Genomic DNA, 16791 nt, shown 5'->3' on the forward strand with positions numbered 1-16791 from the left:
ATGCCAATGATTAGAACATATATGGAAAGAATAAACATAGTAAGAAAAAAAATATTGCCAACCGCTCAGTCATTCATAGAGCAGAGAAGGAAACAAATAAAATATTGGGATGGCTTGATGAAGGATAATGTTATATGAAATGAAAATAAACATCAATAAAATAAAAGTTCTATGGTAAGGTGACAAAAAGAGAGGTTGAGATTATGACAAATTGCAACAAGTAATATCTAAGATCATAGGTAAGCAAGGACTGAAGAAGTGAAACTGAAGTGGAGGAGGATAATAAACATGGCTTAACTAAATGAGATTACTGTTTGGACCGTTAGAAATAAATCTAAGGAAAGTTTGAACAAATGCTATGTCTGGAATGTTGTGTGAAGCCAAAACATGGATCCTGAGACAAAGGAGATAGCATTTGAGATGTGACCTGTGGGTTAAGAAAAATTGTAAAGAATAAAAATGGATTCATAAAACTATAAATGAAAAGGTATTGAAGAGAATAGAAAATAGAGAGCAGTCAATGGAAATTAAAGAAAGAAAAGGGAACTGGACTGGACACAATCAGAAGAGAAGAGACCGTGTATTGAGGTACACTAGAGCATCGATTATCTGAAACAACTCGAGACTGGGGTTGTTCGGGTAATTGATCATTTACGAAAATATATTAAACACAAAACTGTACTGTATATAATTTGTATCACACATCTTACAAATACAAACCTTATATAATGTAGTACCTAAAACAGTTTAGGTTGACAGGGAGGGGGAGAGTGCTGCAACACCACGGCACTAGCGGAAATTTCAATTTGCCGACCGGAACGCTTTTAGTTAACCAATGTTTCGGTTGATTGGCATTCGGATAATCGATGTTCTACTGTATATTCTTTTTTCTTTCTGTAGTCTCTTCAATCATTTTCTCTTTTTGCTCGATTTAAAAGCTATGCAAGATATGAATGGAAAGAATTCTGTCAGTTCTATTACTGCTTAAGTAGCATAACAGCTAACATAAGACAACACTCATCGCCAGCCAGACTTTTGGACTTGCAGAAGACGGCTCTCTTAATGTCTGCAAATGTTGATCAGAATGATACAACAACACTTTCCTAAAATATCCATATCCATATCCAATCTAGACCCTCAATTTAATCTGTTAGGTTGTGAGCTTTGTCTCCATTTGCTTATAATGATACCCAACTGAGTCAAATACGAGGGCAATGCGAGGCAGGTTCAGCGTGTTCTCCAGAACCCAGTCTCGTGTTTTGAAAGGCCCCACGGTGTATGAAAACTCATCACATTTTGCAGGACCCCCTGTATAGTAGATTGAATATTCAGGTGTGTGTGGAAAATGCAATTGCATAATCCACTAATCGACGACAACTTGCTGCATACTGACTTGAGTGCAAGATTTGAATTATATGCAAATCACCAGAATATTTTTATTTTCTACTAGTATATACGAATGAGATTGCAAATTTAGATGACGAATATTTACTAAAATGCTGTCAAGATCTTCAGTTACATTAAGGAGATTTCGACGAAACTGAAATGTTTGAAGAGATTAAGATGTTCCGATCGATAACGCAAGCCAATTATTCGGCTCTAGATGTGATGAAATACATTATAAAAAACAATCTTTCGGAAGCATACCCAAATTCATTAATTGCGTTACAAATAATATTAACTACGCCAGTAACCGTGGCTTCGACTGAATGTAGTTTCTCGCAGTTGAAACTAATAAAAAATTATCTTCAATCATCAATAAGCCAAGACCGATTTACATCTCTGGTTATTCTTTCAATAGAAACCAAAGTAGCAAACTCAATCAATTTTGATGACGTAATCAAAGATTTTGTGCCAAAAAAGTGAGAAAAATTATGTAATATTCATCTTACAAAAAATATATGTAACATCCTTTGTACTTATAATAAATAATTCCTTATTCTGACATTTAAGTATAGGATTTGAATGTGTATTCTGGCCCACAAAAGGTCACACTGGCCTTGGTAAAATATATCTGTAACAGACAAAACATTACATGACCCATAATACATTTAAAAATTCTATATCAGCTGTAACAGAAACTTATACTTTTGGTTTACCACGCAGACAGTTAGTTCATCAATGGTAACTTGCACCCGAGGCAAAACCAATTTTGCCTCCCCAGCTTCCAGAATGGTCTCCAGTAGAGAGCACTTCTAGAGCTGGAACTCTCATTTGAACCATTTATAAACACCTTTAGAGTATATTTATAGGACCTTGCTGCTTATTATTTTTCTCCTTTTGAACATTTTAGACCACTCATTTTACTGTTTGAGGCAGTCATTTTGTCGCCTTTCTCGTCGAGCCATCCCCAGAACACAGTACCATGTAAGAAACATTTGCTTTCACGTTAAATTATCAGTACAAATAAAGTAGCTTGCCTTATCACACGATGCGATTCTGGTTTTGTATGCAAATTGGCTTGGATAACATAAAAATATTATGCAGAAACTGGTCATTTTGCATGGCGCAAACCGCAACGGCATTAAAAAGAAGAAAACAAGAGACTACAATATATAAATATGTAATTTTACTGGTGGGAACTTTTACAACATATCTTTGCTATATAAACGGTAGGCAAGGAGACTTTTTCCAAATTTCTGATGTAAAACTTTTTTTTACTACTAACTCTAGAGATATAGCATAAAAGAGATTTACATATTAATCTTTAATCAAACAAAGTTTTTAAAATGTTTTAAAATTGTGATATGTAATATGTATAATGTACAATAGAATTAATTCATCATTGCAATTGTTAAATGATATCATTAATTTTTTTTCATTAATTTCTCTGCATTAATGAAATTACACAGCAGTATAAAAATTCTAAAATGCTTCGGTTCGGTTGGTTTTTCGAAAATATTTCTATTGGAATAAAAATTAAACACTTTTTCTCAGAAATTAAGCACTTGTTTGCATATTGATACAGTAATATTACCTGTTTTTTCCCCCCTTTAAATCCGTAACGGGAGTTCTCGATCTTCTCTGCTGCTGACGAGCGTCAAGTTGGGTCCTATGTTGATGCGCTCGATTTACATGCCGCAAGCACCATTTTAATTATGCTGCTGTTAACGGTGGTACAAATTCGGTGATGCACTGTTTACGTGCGCTGCACGGAATGGCACGATGACCGGTATGAATTTGGTACTACATTATTTAAATATGTTGCACCAAACACACAACAGCCAGTCGTCGATAAGAATTTGGCGTCACACAATTTAAATACACTTCACCAAATTTGTGCCTGCTGCCAAAACGAAACTCTCGCTCGTCGATGGGACGTGTCTCCCAATTATAGAAGAAACTTCCGATTGTCAGATATACAGATGGGATCGAGAACCACCGCCTGACACAATACTTTGACACAAATTCAACACAAGAATATTGTACAATATTCGGACAGATATAAGTCAATCAAACACAGTTTTGATATTACTCAGGTACAGAGTCGTCAGAAATAAATAAAAACATTTTTTTTTTTTGTTTTGCATCTCGAAAACAGAAAAGTCCGACACAATAAGAAATTTAACTACGGGAATGCCGGGCACATTTACAGAATATACAATTTGTATATTTATAATATTTTTTTGAGACAAAAAATCTCATTTCTAAAAATTCTCGATTTAAAAATTGATCGTTAAATACGTATTTTGGATGATAAAAAAATTTCAAAATACATATTTAACAATTCAATACTGTTATATATACAACTAAAATGGCATTCATTATAAAACAAACAAACTGGCTGGTGAAATGATTTAAAATAAAATTGATCTCTTTTTTTTTTTTTGGCAATGTTATGGCACAATTAGAAAATAATTCGAGTATATAAGAATGAAACAGGCATTCGAACAGTAGTAAAAAAATTCTAAAAAACTCTCAAAGAGTGAATGGAAAAAAAAAATTACTAAATAAAACTTTTCAAAAATAAAAATATTAATAATAAACATTTAACCAATTGGAAAAATAACATGGAAACATTTTAAACATTGTGTATAAAATAATATACAAGTTTGTACAATAAAATCATTAACTGCACGCACATTGTTAAAAATGATATATTACAAATATGATATAATATATATTTTTTTGTTGGTGGTTTCTTTTTATTTTTTTAACTGCAACTACCAGAAAAAAAAGATATGACTAAATAAGTTATTCTTCGACAATAACCCAAACGTTGCACGATTTCCGTGCGATTTTTCTGGTAGTACAGTTAGATAATACTTTTTTTTTGTTGTTGTTACAAAAACTGATGGCATGTTTTGCACACTGTTTGTTCATTGGTGACAATTTAAATAATGTTTAAAAGATGAAAATTGCATTTGCAAATCGTTAACACATTAAAACAATTTCTTATTTTATGGAAATGTTATGTTAAAACTTAATAGAAAATACAGATTTGTATTTTTTTTTTTGTGTTTTTTTTTGTATATGTGATAAGATGGCAACTGTACTTTCCACAAATACATTATGCACTATCTACAGATGATTTTTGTCAATAAAATTACAAATACGACAATTTGTCGACTCTCACACTATACTATATAAACGAGTATAGCCTAATTAAATTAATGCAATCCACATGACAATTTTCTTCGCATTTTTCCCACGTTCACACAGAAATCTAATATTATAATGTTCCACCTTTCAGTTTCTTGATGGTGTTTTTCAATGCCTGTCTCTTATTGCAGAACCACACTCTTACTACTTCTCGGTCATAATTCAGTTTTTCAGCCAGCTCTGTCATTTCGGCTCCTAAAAAGTGAATTAATGTCATTTAAATATTAAAAATATATCAGATTTAAATATCAAAGTTTTACATTTGATCAAAAATGTTCAATGTAATTCTCGTACCCGAAGGATGAGTATTTTTATCAAAAAACTGATTAAGCGATTCTAATGCCGAAGGTGTGAAGGATGTCCGCCTTTTCCTTTTCTTTGTCGTCTCGCTTCCAATAAATTCGGTAAGGGTGTGCGCTCCATTTTTGTACCTTTCTTCCGCTTCCTTCATCCAGCGTTCTAGGACGGGCTTAATTTTTTGAGCACTCTTTGGCGTTATGTCTAATTTTTCAAACCTAATCAATGCAATTGGGATTCATTTTTATTATTTAAAAAACTTAATTATACATTAGGTAAGATATTTTTACAATATTAATGACTATACAGTCACCTGCAAATGGCACTCTGACTATATGATGGACCTTCAGTAGCACTTAGTGCTTGTCCTACTTGGGTCTGTGTTAAACCTAAAGACAGTCGACGAATTTTAAACGCTTTGGCAAATTCTTTGATTTCTTCGAGATTTATTCCGTCAACGACATTGGCTTCTGTATTACTTATAGTATCTAGTGAAAAAGATAAATAATTATTTAACAAAGATTTGGTAATAAGCTTCCTTCATACTGTAACTAGTAAGTTAATTAATGAGTTGAAGAAACAGCTTTCAATTTAATTTTATTATTCATCACTACAACAACAACCTAATTTATAAATTAATTAAATGTTAAGTTTTATATTTTATCAAACACTATTGGCAAAACAAACAAACGTACTTGACTGATGAGAAGGTGAAGTGCCATTTCCGTCCAGAGACGAAGTTACCGATATTCCTTGCTGCTGTACTGCCTGAGTTAGCGGTGATACTGCTCCCTGACCTTGTTGAATCCTTTGTGCAACAGTCTAAAAAGCAATTAATTTAATATTTAAATAAAATGTAATATATATATATATATATATATATATATATATTAAATATTTTATTAGAATATATCATTTAATAAGATGTAGATTCATAAACTGACGAGCAAAAAAAAATTAAATGAATGATTAATATAGCAAGTTTTTTGTATATGTTATGTAAGTGAATAGAATTTAACTGTGAAATAAAAGCAATTATTAACATGTGAAGCAAATTCACTGGCACAGACACAAGATGTTAGCATTAAGTGAAGTAATGATTTAAATTCTTGGAGCTTAAGATTCTTACAATATCAGTTCTTAACATAAATTTTTAGACAAATAGAGAAACCTTCTTAAAATGCATCATGAATAAAATTGGAGCAGAGGGTATATGGCTGGTTGTGGAGAGAACTAGAAGAAAAGCAGGTAGTGTGATCAGTCCCATGCCAATGCAAACTTTATCTTCCAGAAATCATCCTCAATGTACTTCTTGGAGGAGAAACCAAATGGACTACAGACTCACAGACCATAACAGGTGAAAACCAGAGATTCAATCATGGCTTGCCTGCTTGGCAGTCCAATACTGGTACTATCAATATTAAATGGGTAAATAATAAATCCCCATTTGCTCAAATAATGAACTGATCGGTTCAACAACACTGTTCATATGGATAGATTAAGAAACAGACAAAGAATAAAAAAGCCATGTGTGTTTAACTGTAGCATTGTTATAACCAGGAATTCTGGATAACAATTAGAACTGGCCAGCTTCCACAAGACACATTGTCTACAGCAGCAGATGCCAACTTTTCTGGCCTCACAGACCACTTAACTCATACTTTTGAATCCCACAGACCGCTATCATGAAATTTTTAAAAATGATATGATCATCATTCTATAGATGTTTGTAACAGTTCTATTTTACTTTATGAATACAAAATTCACTTATTTAATTATAACAAATTAGTGTGAATTTTGTTACTGCTTGTTTGAAATAAGTTTATGAATTCTTGGCTCTTTTCCATGAAGGATGAAAATTGCACTCACATTATTTATTGATTTATTGACATTATTATTTATTGATAACTGTCATTTCGTGTTTGGTTTTAAATTTGAATAAAAAACCCTCTAACAAGTGAGAAAAAGCAGCCAAGCATTTTGCATTTCTTTCACAATACTTCACGTAACCTTGAATCGATCGATGTCCAAATTTCTCCACAGACCACTGGTTGGCGACCACTGGTCTACAGTCAATCCAGTTAATGGGTGTTTAATTTTGTTCACTCAATTTTTGAGGGTAAGCATCCAATAATGAAACATTAATGATTTAAGGAAAAACAAAAAAATAAATAAACAGTTTTCATTAATTTAAAATTAAAGAAAGTTACAAATTCAACCTTCTTTATTCACTTAAATACATCATTGTTCCTGTGAATGAATCTTCTATTTTATGCTAGGCTGACTATCAAGAAACATCGTTGACTAGCCTAACATAAAATTACACACTAAACAATGACACCAATCTTCAAGGACAATGTTAACAGTATTGACCTTCCATAAAATGGAATGCTAATGCTAACATTATTAATTGATGTGTCATTTCTGTGCTGAAACCAACTTCTCACACAATCCCTGGGAAGGATAAATCAACACACTAAAAACCTTTTTTTACATTCCAGTACGAATAGCTTTAGATAAAAACTAACATTTTTGACCGAGACTTGGTCTTCGTCAAGCTATTGACCAGTATAAAATTTGAACTGGAATTCGAACAACGTGTTTAAAATAATTTTCATCGTCATCATCCATTTCTGCTGATACCCAGAGGGTGTACAGGTCAACATTTTTATACCAACAAACTTTTATACTACCATCCACTACTTTTTTCCAAACTCTCCCATCAACAAACAAGTTTTTACCCTGGATTAAAGTTAAATTCTTTTCCTCTAAACACTGTCGATCCACCTTTGTCTAGGTCGTCCCTTTGGTTTTTTCTCTTTGATTTTAGCTATGAATATCTGTCTGGCCAGTCGGTCTTCTTCCATTCTTTCCAAATGGCCAAACCACCTCAGATTAGCCTTGCTTACTCTAGACTGAATATTTATTATCTTAAGGTTTTTCCTTATATCTTCATTTTTAATACAAGTTTGCCACTGACCAAAATATCATGTACTAAAAATCCACAATTCACTTTTACCTTATTATATATTTGGGGATTGACTTATTATAAGGCCTAAACCAGGATTTTGACTCACTTATACAACAGTTGGAAGGTATAATAGAATTTAAACTGGAACTTTGACCTTAAACACTTGAGACTTATTTATATTCCAGGTTGACTTACACACTTCTTTATTTATTTATTTAAATTAATAGATTTAAATAATTTTTCTTTCAAGTGTCAATTATATATTTTAAAAATATTTCAACATAATTTATGTATTAAAATCAAGCCCAGTAAGAGAGATTTTTTTCGTAACTTTTCTTATCGTTAACAGTCATGTTACGAGATAAACTGATCTGTCATCTTTTTGACATTTGATAATTATATTTGCTTAAGTTACTAATACTAACAGTAATCATTTAAGTCAAATTTAATTTATCTAGTCATCTAATAATAAATACTTGTGCAATTTGGCTGTAATATTAAATAATTGCTAATTAATTCAGATTAATTTAAAATAAATTACATAATATATTGTTCCAGAATATGATAATCAAAGTATCTTTTACTTAACTTTCATTCTCCTGTTGTTACTTAACTTTAGCCCTCATAAATTTGATATTTTTTAAGTACTTTCTGATATTTAATAGTGAATAACAAATACACTAACAGAAAATTCTATATATATCAAATCTGTACATAATAATATTAACAGTCATAATTGATATCTGACAGATAAGTAGGTTTAGCTGCAAGAAACATTTGATACGAAGATAGCAATCATGATGACAGCAAGATAAAGTAAAAATTGGAATATTTTAAGGAAAAATCAATTTCTTAGTCTTGAAAAAATAATTTACAAAATGTTTAGCTTAATCAATAACATTGAAACATATTATTTATCTTGAAATCCAAGAAAACTTAGCATCACTGGCAGATTACCTAATAGGCACGTTAAGCGTGTGCCTAAGGCATCCTCGTCAAGGGCCTCAAATTATGTAATAAAACAATAATATGCCTCTAAAAAATTATTATTAAAGTATGATAACATTATCAATTCATTTGATGATATAAAAGCATGAAAGGTAACATACTAAGTTGCAATATTAACTACACAAATTAAATAAATAATCATAAATAAAAAAATAACTTGTTAATAACTTGTGTTTTTTATATTAAAAAAAACAAGTTTACATAAAAGGCCTTATAACAAAATTGTGCCCAGGCCCTCAAAGGAACATAATCCACCACTACTCAGAGATCACACTGCAAAGCACCAAAATTGTCACTTTGCAATATTTTTATTAAAGTGGTGATAAAAATACAATACTGTCAAGTGCAAGGGGCAATAAAAACCCTAGTTTGCTTGTTTTGACATTTAGTATAAAATAGAATCACAAATCACGCTTCGGGAAAAACAGCAAAATGTCGAGTTCCTTACAACGGGAGTCCCATGCACCACACACCTAGCAATCTCACGATGTCACTTGGCAAGTTTGGACAGAAAAGTAAGAAGTGATGTTGAGAACCGAAGGAAGTTTTGTGCATTGCCACCCAGCCTTTCTAGAGTGGGAATTTTTTATCAACTGGCAGAAATTTTGGGGAAATTTTTTGGGATGACTTTTTTCCACTTTGATCTTTTTTCAGTAGACTGAAACAAACTTTTTTACATGATAGAACCTGTGAAATACTGTTTAAACATTGTGATCAGATATGTTATTCAGAATTATTCATTAAAAAAAAAATTATTCAAAACTGGATTGCTATTGCTAATAAGGGAAGGGCCAGACTTTTGGGTCTACGATTTGAACAAAAAATGGAGAGCACGTAGCCTTAAGCACAGCTCCTTGACCAAATAATGGGACCCACTTCTCAATCACTTCAAAAAATTGGGCCTCTGAAAATTTAGTGTTTAGCTTATAAGAATTTGGAAGTTTTATGTCCAGGAGTGGCAATAGCCAAGTAAGCAAGACAATGCTCTGAAGCTAGTTGATGCAGGTTCAAACTTATGGAGTTTTAGTTTAGTTTTTTCGTGTGTGACATTATTTTATTGTTTTACTGCATCATTAGCATTATTATTACTACTGTTATTCCTCTGATTTAAAGCTTATAAAACAAGAAATTAAAAATTGTGACATCATTTCCTACTTAATGAAAACAAGACATTGTAGATTTACTCTTATGTCCTTACATAGAACTTTTATTTCTTCACATTTATTTTCACGTATTTTACAAGCAAATAAGCTTCAGACGTAACTGCACATGGATGAAAAAGACAAGTGATATGAAAATAGAGTAGCATAGTCACAGGATTTTATTTTTTTAATTGTTAATATTATGGACAATTTCCTCACACACTCATATTTGTTACACTTCAAATGTTACAATACCACTACACCTTAAAATAAATATGAAGAAAATTTTATTTAACAATATTAAAAATTAAATCTAGAGAGGCTTTTTTCTGTAAGAAGGAAATGATGTCACAATTTTTAATTTCTTGTATTATAAGCTTTAAATCAGAGGAATAATAGTAGTAATAATAACACTAATGATGCAGCAAAATAATAAAATAATGTCACACACAAAAAAAAGTAAATTAAAATTCCAAAGGTTTGAACCTACATCAACTAGCTCCAGAGCATTGTCTCTTACTTGGATATCACCACTCCTGGAAATGAAACTTCCAAATTCTTATAAGCTAAACACTAAATTTTCAGAAACCACTTTTTTGGAAATGTTTAAAAAATGGGTCCTATTATTTGGATGAGGAGCTGTTTGTGTTAAAAGCTACATGCTCACCAAGTTTCATTTGAATTGGAGAGCTGAACTTCTGGCCTTCTCCTTGTAAATGACAGTTTAACATATTACTTTTGCTTTCCAGATGGCAAACTGATAAGGCTACTAGTACCTGCATTAATTAGGAAGTAAAACTGGTGGCAATGAACAATATGAAGTGGTGAAAAAAATTTAAAACTGGTGAAATTGCGGCAATATTTTAAAATTTTCCAGAGTGACCCAACTGCTTAGCATCATAGTTAAACAAACTGTTTAACCTATCAGATGGTCAAAGTTTTCTCCGTTGCGTGTGACGCCATGTTGAATTTTCATCTATGTTAAGCGTTTTGAAAAGAATAATTGTGGCTATTGTATCGTCCAAAATTATTTTTTTATTTTTATTTTGCACAAACAAAATATATATATTAATAAATGTAATAACGAAAAAAAAAGTATATTTCGAAAGTCAGTTTTAATATAAAAATTATAACTAGCAACGTCTAGTTTAAAAAATGTTCCGATGCTGAAACAAGATATCTCGGGTCAACCAGTCAAGGTCAGAGGTTACAACCCCGAGATATGTCGGGAAGAACACAGGACAGGTTAAACCAAAACTTGAAAACTGGACAGATGCCACTGAATTATCTATACAAGACTTAAATGAAGAGCATTCCTATCTCTAGCAGACAAGATCCAGAATAGCAATTTCACTATTCTGGTCCAGTCCAAACTTAAGACCATGCTCTTTCTAAAAACATTACTGCCAGTATGCATACCATATACAGGTGACCAAATACTAGTATCAGTTATAGATATTTATTATGCTATTGGCTGGTATGGCATACCGACGAGTTCCAGCCAAAAAAATAGAACTGCTTATGTGTAAATTTTATTAATTACATTATGTAATTGTACAAAACATTCTGAAAGGTAACAGTTATGTAAATTTAGAAACCACTCTATTTACTAATAAATAAACTGTAGTTTCTATTCCCTATTTTTTTCTAGTTACTTTAGTTCTAATGTATCTTACCGTTTAATTAATTAAAATCATCCATTTATTATGTGATGAAATTAAAAATAATAAAACACAAAATAACTTTAAAAATGCATTACCATTGACATTGGACTAATAGAAATTTGTGCAGGTTGAGATTTAACTGTAACATTCTGAGGAATTGCAGTGATTGGTACAGCAGTCTGAAATAAAATTTTAAAAAACCCAATAAATTTAAATACTTTGAAATTATTAAAAACTATAATAATTCACTAATTACTTAATTAAATACATTTAATAATAATTGAAATTTTTTTCTATTAAACTGATTATTAAATAAATGTTAATCATAAGAAATTCATGCCTTTACTATCAAAGATGTATCCAATTAAAAGTACAGTAGAGCATCAATCAATTGGGGACTGGAGTTGTTCGGATAACTGATTATGTATGAAAAAATATATTAACCTATCCCATGTTGAAATTTTTCTCCATTGTGTGTAGCTTTACATTAAATTTTCGTTGATGTTAAGCGTAACATAAATTTTTTTAAATAATAATTGTGGCTATTGTATTGTTAAAAATTATTTCTTTATTTTGTGCAAACAAAATAAATATATTGAAAAATATAAAAACAAAAAAATTATACTTTAGAAGTTAATCTAATATCAAAAACGTTCGATTCAGCATGACACAGTCCGACTGGAAAGCTTTCAGTTAACCAACGTTTCGGTTGATCGGCTTTCGGATAAATGACGCTCTACTGTATAAGAATGGTTCAACTGTTTATTATAAACAATTTCAAATGCAAGAGTATTCCAATTCAAACAATTTTAAATTTAATCTTATAATTTAACAGCCAATGGCCAGTCACAAAGTGTAAATGAAGTTACAAATTAGCACTAAAATACATAAAACTAATTTGTTCAATCGATCCTCGTATTATTTTGTGTAACGTGTAATATTTCATAATATATAACACTTGATTTTTAAATTGCTTGGTCAACTTTCAAAATAATTTTATAAAAACAAACAAAGCAAATATACGAAATTTACCTGTACTTTATTTGTTGTTATTATTGTTTGTCCATTTGTTTGTGCATTTACAGTCGATAATGCCGTTTGCTTATCTTCTGCTTGAGGTTGTTGTTGTCCCTGCTGTTGTAATTGAGCAGTAGTCAGTTGAGGTGTCATTTGGACAAGATTTGTTGCTTGGCTAGATGCAACAATAGGATGTGCAATCAACTAAAACAAATTAGTAAAAATTCATTTTGTAATTATTATATTAATTAATTTATATAGAAATAACATTTAAGTAATCTAGCTATGATTAAACTAAATTCCAAATTAATAACTAATATAACGATTTTGGTTAATAAATTAACTAAACAATTACGTAATTTTTAGCAACATTGGGAGGCATTTCTTCATCTTTAATTAATTCTAATAATTAAATATTTATTAATTTAAATTTCTAATTATATAAATATGTAAAATGTAATCAAATCAAATACAGGCAATGTTCAAATAATAAGTTTTAGAACCAATATTCTAGATTTTGATGGTTTGTGGGTTTGGAATCTGATGACAGATAATTACATTAGGTGAAAAAATTCGTACATGTAGTCGATTAAAGGCTTAGTTTGTCATATTAATTTCATTCAATTAATTTATAAAACAACTAATCACAATTCTCATAAACTAGTAGAGATAATTGCTTATTTTTTGTTTTCTTTTTATAAAAAAAGAAATACAGAAAAGTACTAGATAATTAAATTACTGATAATTAAAGAAACAATTTGAAATTGTACTACTACTGTTATCTCATGCATTGCCTTTAAGTCAGTCTGTTTTCAGTATATTACACTTGTTTATAAATGGATAAGATTATTTATTATTGAAGCTAATGGCAAAAGGAAATATATCTACCTACATGATCAAATTTATCCAATCATTAATAAGCTTATTATTCAAAATCATTTTAATTAAAATAGAATTAGTATGGAAATTCAAGTAATTACTAACTTATAACTGATTCAAATAATTATTATAACATTTAAATTGTTTATTAATCTTTACTGATCTACAAGTTTAAATTGAAGTAAATTAAATTTAACTGTAGTAAAATTTACAAGTTACATACATTTCACAAATACTTTCAGATTACAACAGATTACAACTGTCCAAAATACTTATGAAAACTTGTAGAAGTTTAAATCAAGACAAAATATAAAAATTATTAAAAACTTTTAAATTAATTAAATTTACTTTATCGAAAAACTTTACTACATAAACAACATTCAAAAATTCTTCAAAATAAATAACAAACCTGAGGTCCTATAGCTACCAACTGTCCTGCAGCATTAGTATAAAATTGCGGCAATGCAGTAACCTGTCCTCCAATTCCAGTAAAATTTCCAGTAGTAAGCATCGGTTGAGGTTGTACAGTATTTGCTGAAAAAATAATAATAGTGATTACAATTCTTAACTTAAAAACAACTATATATGTAGTTTTTTTTATACACACTTGCTGTGTTGGGGGCAGAAACTGCAGGTAACGAAGCAGGTTGAGATAATGCTTGAAGATTTGCCATTGTAGTTGTAAATATCTGGCCATTCGAAGCAACTAACTGAACTGTTTGGTTACCAGACAATTGAGTTACAGGGATGGTGATTATCTGTTGAGTAGCTACACCTGAAAAATTATACTGAGTTTTACACATTTTAAACTAAAATAATGATGTTATTAGATTGTTTGAATAAAACTATTATATAATCGTTTGTATATGTGTAATATTGTTGCTGTTGCATGCGTGTCCTTTGGTTGAGATTGCACAGTATTTGCTGAACTATGAGGTAGAAAAAATAGACAATATTTTCATATATAGACCCTATAACCTGTTTCAAAGCAGTTGATAATTTTAATGATGCTGGAACTATCACACATCTAGAAAAATGATTTACAGATTAAAATTATACATTACACTCTCAAAGCTGGCAAACAGACAAGCTGTATGGTTTACTGTAGCTATGGACATGATCCTAATGAAAAAAAAAAATGTATATATATCATATATCTCTACATATATATATGCATCTCTAAACCAACTGTTGTACTATAATGTGTGCATTCGCAATTACTAATAAATCTAAAGACATCTATATCAGTATAAAAGATTATGCAGAAAAGTGCATTTCTAATTTTTCAGATAATTAATTCAGAATACAGTTTTGTATGTCACAATCTTTATTTTAAGTATGTAATATGCATATAATTTATGATGGCAGCTATCTTAACTTCTATTTTCAGCACTTGGAACCTCACTGCACTAGTGCTGCAGAAGCTAACTTAAAGTGGAAATAGCTTAACTGTCTTTTAACAAAGTGGCTTTAAGCGATTTTAGCAGAAAACATGCCCAATATGTACAATAAAATAAAATACATTTAATTGCTATGTAAATAATCGCAAGAATTATCCAGGAAAATACAATAATCTATCTGTCTTTTGGCACAATTACAATATTATTGTACGGTACTGTATTTTATTACCCTATTAGATAATTACGGTATATTAAGAGAAACTATTTTGGGAATTGGTTTAGTTTCGTACATGAATTAACGTTCATGTACGAAACTAAACTTCTTAACTTTTTTTTTAGCTTTTAAATATGGAGAGTTATTATTATTAGTACATGAAAATCAGTATCTCAACTTATCTTCCTCTATTGTTGGTAAAATGATTTATGCAAGATTGTATTTTTTTTTTGTTAAAATACAGAATGAACTTTATCTTTATCTAAGGTTAACACAATCAAATTATAAAATTATCTTTTGTTCATTTGAAATAACTAAGATTGTTTAAATAACATTAAATGATTCATTACATGAAAGATATATTGATAGCTGGTATATAATAGAAGCACCTTACTTGATAGTTCTTTTCTGTGAAAGTTTTTATAAAATACTTTTAAAACTTAAAAATGCTTAATTTAAACAATTAAATTATTTAAAAGTGATAATTAATTAATTAATTTATTTATTAAGTAGTTCTTTTTGAAAATGCTTATATAATTCCTTTTAAGTAATTTTTCTTTAATGTATAGAAATATAAAAGCAACCAATGACAAAAATTCTTATTGCTTCTGCGAGTTGATACATATAATAAATTGAAAATCAGTTATAACAGTAAACAAATTAAGAAGAATATGTTCAAAAGTGAATTTGTGACCAATGTGCCTACGAAAAAATATTCTCGACGGAATGTACAAAATAAAGATGAAATTTTTTGAAAATGTTTGCATATGTTCAAACAATTTTGAAATTGTACATGTTATGCATTTAGATTTTGTTCATATTTCCCAAATATTGATCTAAAACTGGCTCCACACATTTGGTATTCACCAATTGATGAATAATTAATAGTCTAGTCACCATCTTTTATTTGGCACAATATACTGATAAGGAGTGGAAATGGTAAATACTGAATATTAGTCACAAGTAAGTCATCCATACTACTCAGTCAAATGTTTGTTTGGCTTTCAATGAATACTAAATGTATGGAGTTGTCATAATAAATATAAATATTAGGAAAGCTGTTTTGCCTTGTGTTTTCATTATTTGGATTCCAACAAAACAGTTATTTTTTTATGTTTAATACAAATTTTTGGAGTATTGTTACAGTAGTTTGTTATTTTATAAAGTAGTATCTTCTATCATAAGAACATCTTTCCTTACATGAAATTAAATAAAATACAAATTATAAAATAACAAAACTTTTACTTTAAGCAAAATTCTTTTTAAATTTCACTTTATTTAAATTATTACAATAATAATATCTTCCTCAAAGCATCTTTAGTGTATTATTGTAATACTGTATAATGTTTTACTATTAATCAACATTTATTATGAATTTTCAAAAGAGACTATTACCAGAAGATGTTGGAATTAAAAGCTGAGCACCTTGGATACCTTGAATAGGCTGTCCAGCAGCCAAAATAAATTGAGGTGTTGTTGCTATTTGAGGCTGAGGTATTCCCTGAGTGGCTATTTGAGGAGGAACCTAAAATAATAAAAATAAAATTTTTAAAACTTAAAAAAAAATCTCCTTCTCTAATTTTGAAATAATAGTAAT

At 29.8% G+C, this 16791-nt stretch overlaps 1 protein-coding gene across 1 annotated transcript in view; it reads right to left on the reverse strand.

The window, feature by feature from the left end:
- Positions 1 to 2554: 2554 nt before the first annotated feature.
- LOC136987795 (POU domain, class 6, transcription factor 2-like) overlaps positions 2555 to 16791 on the reverse strand; it is a 44650-nt gene continuing 30413 nt past the window's right edge. The window contains exons 7-15 of the mRNA XM_067285558.1: positions 16590 to 16719; positions 14188 to 14355; positions 13990 to 14114; positions 12717 to 12905; positions 11780 to 11863; positions 5595 to 5721; positions 5213 to 5387; positions 4897 to 5117; positions 2555 to 4797 (exon numbers count right to left, since the gene is read on the reverse strand). Of these exons, the coding sequence (XP_067141659.1) occupies positions 4673 to 4797; positions 4897 to 5117; positions 5213 to 5387; positions 5595 to 5721; positions 11780 to 11863; positions 12717 to 12905; positions 13990 to 14114; positions 14188 to 14355; positions 16590 to 16719 (1344 nt within the window). The 3' untranslated portion in view covers positions 2555 to 4672. The remainder of the gene's footprint in view (positions 4798 to 4896; positions 5118 to 5212; positions 5388 to 5594; positions 5722 to 11779; positions 11864 to 12716; positions 12906 to 13989; positions 14115 to 14187; positions 14356 to 16589; positions 16720 to 16791) is intronic.

This window comes from Centruroides vittatus, unplaced genomic scaffold (genome assembly GCF_030686945.1).
Source record: "Centruroides vittatus isolate TY-2023 unplaced genomic scaffold, ASM3068694v2 scaffold_2707, whole genome shotgun sequence".
Taxonomy (NCBI): domain Eukaryota; kingdom Metazoa; phylum Arthropoda; class Arachnida; order Scorpiones; family Buthidae; genus Centruroides; species Centruroides vittatus.